Source organism: Parasteatoda tepidariorum, chromosome 1 (assembly GCF_982258835.1).
Source record: "Parasteatoda tepidariorum strain Cologne lab strain chromosome 1, Ptep-v5.0, whole genome shotgun sequence".
Lineage (NCBI taxonomy): Eukaryota > Metazoa > Arthropoda > Arachnida > Araneae > Theridiidae > Parasteatoda > Parasteatoda tepidariorum.
Window position 1 is genome coordinate 3,802,061 of NC_141755.1, and position 15,377 is coordinate 3,817,437.

Genomic DNA, 15,377 nt, shown 5'->3' on the forward strand with positions numbered 1-15,377 from the left:
CTATCACCCTGAACATAGAACAAAACAAAAATTTTTATTTAATTTCTAATATTTTTTGTTCTAATTCTAAATTCATTCTCCTAATTCATAAACATTCAAAACATCCAGAAGTATAAAAGGGAGCTTCCTCAGATAAGGAGATTTTTCCCAGAGTAAAATTTTAAAAACCATACCAATTTCAGAAATTACCATAATTTACAACTATATTTAAATCTATCAAGAATCGAATTATGGTAAATATAGGAATTTTTAAAGGAGTGAAATTGGTAATTTCTATGATATAAATATTTCCATTTCCTACTTATAATTTTCATCACATGCCGTTACGCCACTAGCGACTGGTTAATACAGGACATTTAACATGTTTCCTATCATTTTAATGTTTTTGAACAAAAAAAAAAAAAAAAAAAACTTGATAACTTCTATTCTTAGAAATATTAAAAACTATGAGAGTATGCTGAGTTTTACAGCAATGCAAAATCGGAATACCACAGTTACTTTCTAAAAAAGTTTAATGATTTCATTATAAAAAGAACATTAGAAAAAATTATTTAATTCACTACAAATCTTAATTTATTGTATCAGACAATAAAGAAACTGTACATTTTGTAAAATAACTTGAAATTTTTCATCATGAAAAACATATCATGAATTTTCCAATTCTTGATGCCTAAAAAAAGGTTCATTTAATTAATAGTTGGATAAAAACAATTTGAACACATACAAAATAAAATTTATGTCATTTTATTTCAACTATTACTTAAACTAAACACATCTTAAGCACACTATAATCAGCGTTGCTGCTCCAATGGAACAAAATTCACTGACTTTTCCAGACATATTTTTAAAAAAATTCTACTCTAATATTGTAGTATGTACAGGGCTGCTGTAGTCAAAATATACAGTGAACCACAAAATATTAATAATTTATACATTATATTGTATATTTTCTTTCAATTAAAAAATATAATACCACATTACAGAGGGAAAATGCTAGTAACGACAAAATAAATATATCACATTCTATTTTTAAATAACATTTTGTCTCACTTAGCCAAACGCAGAAAATAATTTTTTTTTTACTTCTGCAAGTCGATAGCAGAAGCTTCTGATGGAAAATCCTTGATTCATTTTGTATCTCTGCTTAATTTTATTTTATACTTCGTACCTGCATGATGCAAGAATAAACAAAAGAGGACTTTAGAAAGAAAAAAAAGAATGTATCTCAAGTCTTTATGTAAAGTAAATCTTTCTTTTTTGCTTAAATGTAATCCTTTATAATTTACCGTTAAAATTTGAACTTCATTTAATCAATATTTAATTTTTTTTTTCTTTCTAAATATTTATGACATTAAGAATGGAATCGACTACATACTTCTTTTTAATCTTTAACTTCAGACGAGAAACCAATAATTTAAACCAATGAATAGAAACCGATGAATTTAACTAAAAAATGACTTACCAACAAATAGGGAATTAAACCAGTATACAAACACGCTAAAAATTTATTGATTTATACTGTAATATCCAAACGACGGGGTTTTTTTGCAAGTTCGTTTAAAATGTCTTCGACAGCAGGGGTAAATTTTCTATGAATGCTTAAGAGCGCCAATCCATTCATTCTATTATTTCCCGTTGAGTTGCGTAAATAAGTCTTCAAACGGCGCAAAGACGAAAAGGATCTTTCGTTTGCACTCGTTGAAGCAGGTAGAACGACCAATATTTCTAGGAGTTTGAAAATGTTTGGTGTTATATCTTTATTGCACATTCCAAGAGCATCCGCCGCAGTTTTTGAAACACTACCTCCATCTTCACTAATCCTTTTTAATCTTTTATACCAGAGTTTTAGTTCAGACTTAAGGCTTTCTTTCCAGGTATCCAAATCTCCAGCGTAAAATTCCACTAATGCTTCAAAAGCCTTTATGTTTGAAGGTTGGCAAATGAAAGGATCGGCAGGTAGAAGACACTGAAATCCTTTCAAAATATCACGATGCGATACAAATCTTAAGTTTAATTGTGTTATAAAATTTTCTATAAATGGAATAAAAACACTAACTCTGAAATATGTTTCCGGTGTCGATGAGGGAAAATTATCGTGATTTTTCTGTCTTCCTGTTATTCTAGGGATTTGCATGGAAGTGGAAGATCCAATGCTTGTTAGCATAAGAGAAGAAGAGCTGAATATTTCAGAGAATGTTTCAGTGTCATTTTCACGCATTAATTTTAGATCTTTAATGACATCTTCTGCAAGACTCACTGCCTCTATCAAATCTATGCTTGTTTTTGTAGGTATCTACAGAGATGGATTGTTATGGTGAAAACTTTGTAAATGCACAAAAGAGATATTACGAACTGGCAATTAGATACTGTGCACAGTAAAGAATTAGCATGGGTAGCTGATTCCTTATCCTTCCATTCTGATATTTTTTGTAGTGTTTTGGCGATAGGCTCGAAAAGTTCCACCACAGCGGTTACTGAGTCGTATCTTTCCATCCAACGGGTTGCACATAGCTGTTTAATTTTCTCTCTCTTAGAGCTGGTTTCCATCTCCTCTATTGCTGAAGATAGAACATACTGTCTTTTTGGCGTATTTAAAAAGTCGTATAATGTTTTAATTGTCCCTAAGCAATTTCTAATGCCAGTTATTTCGCATGCATTTGATACAGCCAAATTGAGGCTATGAGCAGAGCAATGTACATAGAGTGCTGATGGGACAATACTTCTTACGTGGGCTTGTACACCATTAATTTTTCCACTCATTGATGCAACACCATCGTACCCCTGTCCACGTAACTTTTTTATATCAACTTTCATAGACTGTAATTGGTCTAATATTGTTGTTGCTATTGCTTTTCCGGTTAAGTCATGCGCCGGAATGAATTGCAAAAACTGTTCGGTGATGTTAAAATTTTCTTTATCAACATATCGAACGCATAACGATAATTGCTCTATACCTGCAATATCAGTTGTTTCATCTGCAAGAATGGAAAAGCAAGTTGCATCATTAATCTTGCTGACTAGTTTTTGCAAGATTAAAATATTGCAAACCTCAATAACTTCGTTCTGAAATCGAGGGCTGGCATACTGAGCATTTTTTCTGCTTGACTCTAAAATGTTCTTAAGAGTCGAATCATTCTTACTCCGGAAACGAAGCAATGCTCGAAAATTTCTGTCGTTCTCTTCACCTGGTTGTTCAGCAATTATTCCCGAATCCTTATGTCCTCTTAGAGCGAGACCTTGATTTCCACAAAATAGGATGGTTTCAATGATTGGAGTAATGTTTTTTCTATTTTCTTCTGCTTGCTGCACTGTCAACTTGTTCATCCACAGGTTTCATCTTTCCAAATAAAATATCGTTTTATGTCCCAGCAATTTCGATCGATTTTTTGTGATAAAGACATTTCTCGTGTTCAGAAAATCGCTCTACAGCATTTTTCCAGTTGTCAAATTTTACATTGCACAGTTGGCCTAAAGGTTGCTTTCCAGAACCGGCACCACTTGGGGCGAAAAGTACACAAAATTTGCAAAAAGCACCACCCTTAACCTCTGAATATGCAAGCCATTTTCAGCGATAAAGCCATTTGTACTGAAATTTCAATTTTCTTTTTCCTTTTTCAGGAAAAACAAATGCTGGATTGGGTTCCCAAACATTTTTAAGTATATTCAGTTTTTTATCCTCGCATGTATTATCTTCTGAAAAAAGTCCAATGTCATATTGGTGTGAAGTAACACTTTGAGGGCCGCTTTCACATTCATCAGATTCTGTTACGCTAGAAACGTTTCCTTCAACGGAAGTATCACATTTCTGTTCAACAGAAAAACTTACATTGGTACTAGATGCTGTCACCTCACTAATTTCAGGTCGTGATTTTTTCTCAAAGTAATTAAAAATTGTTAAATTCTTGCGTTTAGACATCCTAAAGATCCAAGAACAGCAAAAATATATACATATATAATATTGGCACAGAAATATCCACTAAGCTACGATCTCAAAGTTTCGAGCTGGAATGAATAACTTCAACGAGCACAGAGTCTCCAAAACAAAACAGATTTAGAAACAAGCTCCGAAGGACAAGCGGCAGAGATAACTCTTAGTCTGACTAAAATCGAAAATAAATGTAACCCCCTTTCATATAATTTTTTTTAACCGCATCTACAAAATTCTCGAATTGTCTCAAAGACGACAGAACGTCTAGGATTCCAGACCTCACGAATGCCAGCCAGTCTTGAAAACTATCGCGACTGGCACGTCAGAAAGGAACCAGTGATCGTTCTCGCCCGTAACAGTATCACGTGAATTTGGTTTCAAAAATACAACCCTATTATAGTAAATGTTTTATCAGTATTCTGAGAAATACCGTGAGAAAAAAAAAGTAGGCGTAAGGCAAATAAAAATATATAGTCTTAAAAAAAAAAACCCGCATAATTTCAACAAAAATTTTTATTTTTGTCTGTATTATTTTTTAAATTCACTTTGTCTGAGCTCAAGGGGGGGGGGGTTTAAACCTCTAAACCCCCCCCCCCTTGCGTACGCCCCTGTGTATGAGTATAGCTACGCTATATCCAAAAAGTTGAAGAAAATTTTTTAGGTCAATACTAATAATTAATTTGCAGTAGAGAATTTAAAACCAAGGACAACTTGATCAACAAAATAAACAAAAAACATTAAATGATTCATAAAATCCATACAGTAATAATGAATGAAAATATGGGACTGAGAAAAATATTATATTAGAAACCAATGAACTCAAAAGGAGAAAAAAAAAGGGATGGTTAGATGATGCAACAAAAGATCTAATCATAATGAAAATTGCCAACTGGAAATCTAACGTTTGAAACAACATTATTCAGTAAGCACAGTGTCACAAAAAGATTAAAATACAATAAGACGTAAATAAAACAACAAGTGTGTGAAAAAAGTCATTGTAAAAACAAGAATGAGTTCGCAAAGAAATTTATTACAAGCTATAAAATAGAAAAGCATAGTTAAAACAATTTATATGTATAAAAGTAAACCATAATTTTGGTTATAAAAATTAAGCAGTAACAAAAATACTCTTTCAATAATTCACAGTTAATTAATATAAAGAAGTTAGTATAATTTTTAGTAGTATATCATGATTTACTTACTGACAGTTAGGACAAGAATAGAATACTGTCTGCCCTTCATCTGCAGAACGAGTCTGGAGTGTGGCATAACTCATACCCTGATTGCCACATTTAGAACATACTCTATCCTGAACCTAAACAAATCAACACAAAATATTTATTTGAAAACAAAAAATATAAAAGTTACAAAAAAATATAAAAAACTAAATTTACAAAGACAAACTAAAAATCTATGATATTGTTAAAAAATATATATATACACTGAAAACAATTAACAATTTTTGGTATAAATTAATAAATTATGACTTTTTTTTAAAAAAAAATATTTTAAGAGGTCCTGAAATTTTAATTTTTCCAGGTTTAAGACCTCTTCTTTTTTTTCTAAATTAACAAAAAAATTTCTTTTCCCTGGTGTTCCCTGAGTTTTTTTTATGCTAATTTTAAATTTTCCTAAAAGCATATCAATATATACAGAGCACTGTCTAAAGCACAATCTACAAACGAAAGAGATAATGAAATTGAACTACATAAAAATGTACCATGGGGCCTGTAGCTGAATCGGCATTCTTTTCATTTTCTTTTCTCCTTTTGAAGCTATTTTTACTATTATATTTTGTTTCATATTCAACGGTAATGCCATTGAAAACTGAAATAAAAAATACAAATAAATAAGAGAAAAAATTTATCAGAAAAAGAAATTTATAAAAACAGAAAAATTTCCCAAAATAAATGCAACCAGTTGATTAACCACCAGTTTTGATGACCTGCATCTTTAATCAGATGCCATTAGTTCTCACTTTTAATAGTTTGTACTTGGTAGATAAGTATATCATTGCAAAAATTCATCTTATCAAATGACTCTAAACAAATATAACATCTAAATCATTTTTGTTCTCATGATTCAATTTTCAAGCCAATTTTAATGGTTTAAGAAATTGATTACAAATGTGCTAATTTATTATTATTTTTTTAAAAAATTACGCCCACCATCGTTTTCTCAGACTTAAGGCGTCTTGCAGTCCAATACAATAGTGAAGTAGCTCCAGAAGGCGAGAGGGAACGAAAGTCGTCACAGGAGCGAATGTCAAGAAGAGAGGTCCAATTAAATAGACGCTCGCCAGTCATAGGCGAAGTGTTACAGAGCACACAAAGAGGTGAATTGACCAAGTTAATTTTAAATACAGTAGAGCGCCGATTATCCGAACTGCTCGGGACCGAACGTGGTTCGGATAATTAGAAAGATGTTGAAAATCTAGTTTAAATGATTATTATTTATGCACTAACTTCCCTTCAAACTTTTTTTATTCTTAGGACTGGCAGTACTATCCGAAATAGCTCTGGCATGCTTAAAAGTTTTTTTTTTTTCATTTTGTAAATATTTTTAATTAATTTTTTTAAAACTTTTTTTTTTCATTTTAAATTATTTATATCATATTTCAGCTTTTTAAATTTTTTTTTATCAATTACAGATTTTATCACATTTTTCATTGCAAAAGAAATCCAGCAAAGGCTTTTGTTTCAATAAAGATGGTCTTTTTCGAGCAGCCATATCTCTTATTCTTTTTAGATCAACTGAACTAGATCAACATCATTTTGACATTTCAGCCAAGTCATTGCAATATCTAATGAATTGCTTGCTTCTAAATGAGAAGGTCCACTATCTTGAATTTGATCACCTACTTCTTCCTCTTCGTCTGTGGAATTCCGATTTTCATTCAAAATTTCAGCAACAATTTCATCATCATTTAAAATTTGAAATTCTGGGTTGTTTTCAGTGTCTCGACACCAGTGTTCTATTTCTTCTGCTGTATAACTTGGCATCTTTTAATCGGGAAGATCTACTTGTTCAGAAACTTCAGTTTCGTTTATTTTTTTTTTAAGAATTTTATTTCAAGATTTAAGATTCCAAGCACTGTAATCACTAATCATTAACCATAAGTGACAAGTACCCATCTCGCAATTGTAGAACTTCAGCACATATCTATTCATAAACTCCTTCCTCATTTCAAACCATTGTAGACTGTCAAATTGAAGCTCGCATTCTTGGAAGATAATTTTCAGTTGAAGAGGGCTAAAAGAGTATGTAGGTTTAACTGTATAACAATACACGTATGTATTGGCTACTATAAGAAAGCTGCTAAAAAAAGTTGTAAATCAAATATGGTCTTCAGATGTAGTGGAAATTATTTATTCTACTAAATTTAGAAAAATTGTCGATAAGTCAAAAAGCATGCTAAACTTTAAAAAAAAGCGAACTTGGGCATGGTTCGGATAATTGGACGTTCGGATAATCGGCGCTCTACTGTAGACGGGCCTGCAACTAGTCATGTCCAGTAATTATTCTAAGACAAGCAACTCTCTTGGCCCTGGGAAGGAGGGAAAGATGAAACCGCTGCTGGCCACCAAGAAGGCTAGCCCAGTATTTTCCATCAGCTAAGTTCCTAAGAGCAGATATTGCTGTGTCTGAATTTGCTCTTAAGAAGCCACCTTGTATTTCTAAGAGGAACTGGATGAGAAAGTGGATGCAATGCCTCTCTAGCTAACATGCCAGCCCATTTATTTCCGTCGATGCAACAATGGCCAGGGATCCACTGGAGGACTACCTCTCTTCCGGAACAAAGAAGAGAGTCGATGCATTGTTTACACTCAGATTCAATGTCAGAGGGGTATAAATTATATTCAGGAATAGTCTGGATTGCAGCCTGAGAATCGACAAAGATAACAATGTTTTGTTCAGATGGTTCACCAATAGCTATAATAGCCATAAGGATTGCAAACATTTCTTCATCAAAATTATCTGCCCAAGTGTCAAGAGGTTCTCTAAGGCTGAAATATTTGGAGTAAGCACCGGCTCCAGCTCTACCAGTTGAAAGAGTGGCGGATCCATCAGTAAAAACCTGCAGCCATTCCTGACAAGGGTATCTCTCGTGCATAGTGGCCAGAGTAATAGGATACATCTCAGTATGGTGGAAGTCCGATTGCCGGACAGGCTGTACCAAGTCAAATCTAGCAGTGGCATATCTCAGAAGGCCTGTAAAAACAGACGGCCTATAGATGCAAAGTTTGGAGTTGGAGACCTCAAAGATCTCTGCAAGTCTCCGGTACTCAAATTTTTTTTTTTTTTAAAGATTTAAGTCTAGTTTGAGGAAGAATGTAATACGGCCAAAAATGCTCCTTTCTCAACAATCTTTCACCAAGAGAGAGGGCAGCATAAGTTCGTCTGTCAGATAAATTATAAATTTCTGCCTGTAGCTGCATGGCAGGAATAGGAGTTGAAATCGCAGAACCAGTGATGAGTCTTAGTGCTTTATTTTGAACCAAATCGAGTTTTGATATCACACTGTCCGAGGCAGTAACAAGGATTTCTGAACCATAGTCTAATACTGGTTTAATGTAAGAAGTAAATATGGAAGCAAGGACACTTTGGGATGAACCCCACTTTATTTTAGCCATTCCAAGGATTTCTAATTTTTTTTTATTGAGATAACGAATTACAAAATGCAAAAAAGTAAATAATTAGTATGTTATTCCCCAACTAAAAGCGAGAATATGGCCCAAAATATTAGAGTAAAAATATATTACATATTCAATTTAAAAAAAATTAATTTATTTGATCCAATAATTTTTTTTGTTGAAGTTGATGCTTCTGCAGGGGTGATTGTGAGTTCAAGTCAAAATTCCGGAAAATTTCCTGAATTTGAAAAAAAAAAAACAAAAAAGAAACAGTTTAAATTGAAAAATTAGAAAAATATTTAAACAAGGTTTTTTTTTTTTCCTTTTTCTCAATATTTCTTAGTTTACTAAAAATATATTTAAAATTTTACTCATACTTATACCATTTACACATACCTATGATAACCTGGAGAAGTAATTAAAATTTACAAATATGCCTTTTTTTTTGAGTTAATGATTATAACAACTATTTAGTGATAAAAAATGAATATTAATCATGAATATAAGCTTATAAATTATCTCTGTGGCTCTCCCTTACATACAAATTAAATAAACTGTGTTTTTAAGTTCCACCTTTAAAAATTTGATTTCCGGAAACTTAAGTGAACAATGATTTTTTGAAACGTCTGGACTTTCGATCTCCGGAAACTTCCGGATCACAGTTAGCGAAAAATCCGGAAATCAGGATTTTTTCCGGAGCACAATCAGCCCTGCTTCTGTTACTTTAAATTAGTAACATGTATACAATTGTTATTTTTATAAGTATCTTGCAGAAAGATATTAGTATTAGAGAGGTATGTCGCAGAAAACTTGAAAAAATTCTGCCACAGGGTTAGAAATTTTTTAAGCAAATTGAAAACTTTTGATTCAAAATAATAGAACCTGTTTACACCAAGATAATTCCACCAAAATAATTTGCTTTTTACAAATAGCGGGTGATCATCTGGCGAGCCAGGTTTAATGTTTTCTATATAATTAATCATTTCCTTATAAAAATATTATTTCTTAAAAATTATATTATGGGTCCCGGACCTATTTTTATGTTTAATAACTCATAAAATAATAAAGATAGATTAAAATTAATAACATAAATGGTTAGATAGACTTAAAAAGTTTCATGACCCTTGTCAATGAACTTCCACGTGTGTCCCCTTCGTCGCACGGAGAATATCAAGTCGATAGTCAACTTCACGCCAGGTGGCGGCAAGCATGTCAGCATCCACAGAGTCTATTGCGGTTGCAATTCTGGCTTTTAGGTCATCAATGTTCAACACTATCCTCCTGTAAACATTGTCCTTTATAAATCCCCAAAGAAAGAAGTCAAAATGTAAGATGAAAAGCAAAGAAACCCTGAAAGTCAGAAAATGTACCTTCTATTTAAAATTAGAACGATTTAAAACAATGACGTGTAAAAAGAAAAAAATTTGAATATGTACCTAAATTATTGACTGGCGTTAATTTAATCCAAAGAATTCGAAACTATTTAAGTGTTGAAATTTCAGTCACATAAAGCTATTTATTAATTATGTGTAAGAACACATAGTAAATAAGATGATTTAACACAAAAATCCAGTTTAAATTGCACATAATTTATCTTTATTTTTCCATATAAGTATTTAAAAAAAAAAACAAATATCCTATTTTCTACAACACATAAATTTTAATACAACTTGTATCAGTTCTTCAATATAATGAAATGGTTATAAAAAAAATCCAACTATTGACAACACATCACTTAACCATCATTTCTTAAAAAAAAATCCTATTTTTGTTTGTTTCACTTTATTTTGATTCTCCTGTTCCATTTTTCTTTTTATCTGACTTCCCTCAATGCCCGGAACATTTTGTACCCTACTACTGATAGAGCAAGACTCCTGCGGTTCTGAATGATCAGTTGATAATTCCGATAAATTGGAGGTAACACTCTCTGAACTGAGTATTTGATTATAACTACTCCAGCTACTCAATAGATTTCGTCCAAAATTTCCTTGTATGGGTTCATTCATCGGATCTTCACTGCCAAAAACATCACACGTGCTTTGACCCAGAGAGTTCAAATAATACTTTACTGTTTGAATAGTCTAAGCTTCAAATGTTTAGAGATGTTCTGCTTTCAGTTACAATATCATCCATATAATTAAAGGCGCTTTCAACAGAAGGTCCATGAAAACAGGACAAGACAGCCTTAACCATTTTAGAAAGTACAGGATATTTAAGCTTATTTCCATTTTTTACCTTCATAACATAAATCCAGAAAGAGATTAAATCATCACTCTGCCAACAGGACAGAGTGCTATCTGTCTGATAGTCTCTTAGCTCTGAATCTAAGATAGAAACTTCCTCTTTGGCAATAACACTAGGTAAAAGTTCAGCCAAATTCGTCAACGTAGTAAAGGTTGTCGTTTCTCCTCTTAAGGCAGGATTTCAGGCTGATAATTTAATTAGTAGAGAATTGTTCAAAGGCAATTTTTTTAACATATACAATGCACAATGAGAATAGGCAGTTTTTAAAACCTCCTTCATTTCTTTCATGTCCGAATAATGTGCTTCTTGTGTGCCCGTAAATATCAGTCTATCAGGAAGATAGTTTCTTTTTTGTTGGTGACATCAATCTTGAGAATTTCAGAATATGAATCAATCTTCGAAATTAATTCATGCTTTAGGAAAAAAGTTAGTTAGGTTGTTAGGTAAATTTTTTAGTTAGGTTGAACATCTATACATGTAGTTCGTGTAATTGACATTCTTTTCTCTGGAAAAGTTTCACATAACAGTTAAAATGTGGTAGAACTGACTCATAAACTTTTATGAGAAACAGAGTTTTTTTCTGCTGTTCAAATAATCTTTGATCTAATTAACTATTCTTCTCTTTCTATCTTTGCCTTCAGTGGTTAAAGTTTTTTGTTTCAAGCCACTTTGGATTTCTTTGATAGATTTTATTTCATGAGAAAGTAGTTCTCGCCGTTGATATACTTCAGTTAACAGATCTTCATATAGCACATCCACATCTATCCATGAAAAATAAAAAACCAACAATGCATCCCATAAATATTTCAGGCCCTCTGTCACTACTAACACATAAAGCCAATGATGATCAGGTCGAGAAAGTGGCTTTAATGGCTTTATTTTAAGAAAATTCTTCTTCTTCATTGGCCTGACAGCCCAGGATAGGCCCTTGCCTTCCGCAGAGTTGAACTCCAAGCTCTTCTACCTTGGCCAGAGACATCCAATTTGTGACTTTTAGAATATTTAAATCACTTTCGAGGCAGTCAAGCTATCTAAGTCTAGGTCTTCCTCTTTTTCGAGTGCCTAATGGTCTGGCACAGAAGATCTTTTTTGTAACGCGGTTATTATCTATTCTTGATAGGTGTCCCGCCCATTTGATTCTCTGAATTGCAATATATTTGACTACATCAGGTTCTTTAAATAGTATGTAAAGTTCGGAGTTAGTTCTTCTTCTCCAGATATTGTTACATTTAAGGCCACCAAATATGCTTCTTAAAATTTTTCTTTCAAACACAGAAATAGTGTGCTTTACTTTTTCTGTCATTGTCCAAGTCTCAGCAGAGTAAGTAAGAATGGGTCTTATCAAACTTTTGTATATCAGAATCTTTGTTTTTCTGCTGATGAAGTTAGATTTCAGATACTTTTTAAGACCGAAAAAACATCGATTAGCTGCTTTGACTCTACTACGGATCTCAGGCAGGATGTCGTTAAGCAAAATAAATTAAATTAAGAACATATGAAGAAGCCTCTTCACGCGAAACGTGACGAAAATGACAAATGATCATTGAAACTTACTACGTAAATCGTCGGTTTTTCTATATTCATTTCATTTTTTACAAAATACTTAAAAAAAAATTAATTTCAATATTAATTTTAAAAAAAAGGAATCTCACATAACACGAGCCGAAACTTGCAAAGGAAAAAACTAAGGTTAAAATAACTAAGAGAAAAAAAGTTAGCAATTAAAAGAAACTATACAAATTACAGTTATAAAACAAACTAACAAAGGATAACTGAGAAAAAACAAACTAGCAATCATTAATGAGCACATAAAAACGCAAGCTAACAAGAAAATGCAAAAAAAATATCCAGAAAAAAATAAAATAAAAAAAACAGGCTAACAACCAATAACAATCAAAAACAAGCTAGCAATTAACAAAAAAAAAAATAACAGTTAAAAACAAAATAAATAAAAGAAATGAGAGAGCGAAATAATAACGCTCAAGAGTAAGGACACTATAGCAATGATGACAAGACTCCAAGAACTGGCTGACCGTTCAAAAGCATAGCCAATGCGCAAATTCCTAGACCTTGAAAACTAATTCATTGCCAAACTGAAACCCCTCCTTCTTTGTACATTCGCTTTACTGAGAAGGTATTCATGTGTGGAATATACTTCAGGAAAAAACTTCACATGCATGTTTTAAGATTAAATCGTCTTACGCCTATAAAATTGTCCGATTATAATTGTACATAGATTAAAATTGTAATTCATTCAAAAATAACAAAGAACTACCTTTCCCTGTAATGCCACTTGAGATGAAGGAGTTGAGTATATTAACCAAAAGAGCAATAAAAATCCCGCTTTCGGTTTCAACTGTGAGTAGAAATACGAGAAATCATTAGGCGGAGGGGGGAGGAGTGAATAGGAGGTATCATCTTTATCCCCCTCAAGAGCAGAGAACCACACTCAGCCAGCAGGACAGGAAATGCTCCCTCCAACATTCCAATCCACCAACTCATTCTCGTTCTTCAACTCTCGCCCGGCAAAAGATAAGAAAGAAAACAAAAATGTGTGAACGTAAAGCAATAAAATTCCAAAAAGTAATTTTTGAGAGACCCGGAATATTTTCTTTACAAACCCGGAAATCCTGGGTAGCCCCGGAAAACCACCACCCCTGGTTACATCAGGTGATCTGGGTGGCCAAGAAATTGGACCTCCTCGCCTACAGAAAAGACGGTCTTATCAGTCGTATACTTAGACATGTTGGAAAACTTCGTATTTCCACAACTAGAAGAGCTTCAGCCACATGTCTTTTTGCAACAAGATGGTGCACCACCACATTGGGGTATCATCGTTCGTAGTTCATTAAATGACCATTTTCTAGGAAGATGGATTGGGCGAGGAGGTCCAATTCCTTGGCCACCCAAATCACCTGATATAACGCCGCTGGACTTTTTACTTTGGGGATTTATAAAGGACAATGTTTACATGAGGATCGTGTCGAACATTGATAACCTAAAAGCCAGAATTACAACTGCAATAGCCTCTGTGGATGCTGACGTGCTTGCCGCTACCTGGCGTGAAATTGACTATCCACTTGATATTCTCTGTGCGACAAAGGGGGCACACGTGGAAGTTCATTGACAAGGGTCATGAAACTTTTTGAGTTTATCTAACCATTTATGTTATTAATTTTAATCTATTTTTATTATTTTATGAGTTATTAAACATCAAAATGGGTCCGGGACTTTATAAACACCCTGTATATTCTGTAAAAGTTTTAATACAGATGGAAAGTGAGCAGTTGAAAAGCAATTTTTTTTTTTGACAGTTGAGATCTGCATTTTCCAGGTAGAATTTTTCTAAACCATTCAACAATGCTCTTCTATCACTGTCAAGGTGTAAATTCACCTCTTTGTTAGTGTAGACTTGTTAGTAAGATTTGAGCATTTTGGGCAGCATTGCGTCAATGCAACCTACACATTGTGTTGCAACAGTCGGCAACAACAGTTTTTCCTTTTTTTAAAACAATTTTCTTCTAGAACTCAATCTTAGTGGTTCAAGGGAGTGACCGCAAATATGCTAATTATTTAGTGCAGATGATATTTTAAGTTACGAAATCAGATACAAAAATGTACTTTTTCTAAATAAATTTATACAAAATAATTTATACAAAATAAAATTCATTCTGCATGCGCGTATACTTTTCGCGCCCCCTATGATAGCCAAAGTGTCAATTGAATTTTGGAACTCGGAATAAAAATGTGATATATGTAGAGGTGCAGCGCGGGTTATGCATGGGATATTTCCGTATCATGATCTGTGGCAGAATAATCGCCAACTTCCAGGCAGCGGCCTGCTGAAAACTATAAAAAAAAAATTACACAGAAGGAGACCAACTCGAAAGGTATAATCGTAACCACCCCTCGGACAAACATCTACATGTATTTTTTTTCTTTTTAATTTGCATGTTCAAAATCTATTTGGCACCTTGGCGTGACAGATCACGATACAGGAATATCCCCCTATGCATTTCATGTTGGTCATCCTTTAGTGATGTTTTTCTCGTTACTCGTAGGTCATTGTCCAGAAGTTTCGAAAACTTGGCGATTATTTTGAAGCAGGTACCCTATTATTGAATGATTATACATATTTAGTTCTGACATCTGTGATAAATATCTGTCTTACGAAACACAACGATGATTTTATCTCTTGTACTCACTATTTATGTCATTTTTAAAACCACATCCAACACAAACAATGAAAGGTTCTCTTCCGGGTAGTGGAAGAATGGTTCCACATTCAAAACAAAACTCTGCATCACCAACAAAAGTTGATTTGTTTTTTAAACTAGCCATGGATATTTAATAATGTTCCAAATAACCTTGCCTAATCGTGCTTTTTAAAGATGAGAATTAAATGAGACGTGCTTAATATGAGAATTACCAACTGTTTGACAAAATACTTGATTTTAAACAATAGAATTTTGTTTTAATAATATCCGCTGCTTATTTTTGTTCAACCAAAGACCACAGAATTAAATTATTAATTCAATTTTTTGACATTTATTGTACTTTTAGTATACAGA

The 15,377-nt window shown here is 33.0% G+C and overlaps 1 protein-coding gene across 1 annotated transcript; it reads right to left on the reverse strand.

The window, feature by feature from the left end:
• Positions 1–547: 547 nt before the first annotated feature.
• On the reverse strand, positions 548–15,313 carry Polr1H (RNA polymerase I subunit RpI12). The gene is made up of 4 exons (XM_016054342.5): positions 15,012–15,313; positions 5,649–5,755; positions 5,131–5,243; positions 548–670 (listed from the first exon to the last, which is right to left on the reverse strand). Exons 1-4 carry the CDS (start codon positions 15,145–15,147, stop codon positions 646–648), a joined length of 381 nt encoding a protein of 126 aa, XP_015909828.1. The 5' UTR covers positions 15,148–15,313; the 3' UTR covers positions 548–645.
• Between the last annotated feature and the right edge of the window lie 64 nt (positions 15,314–15,377).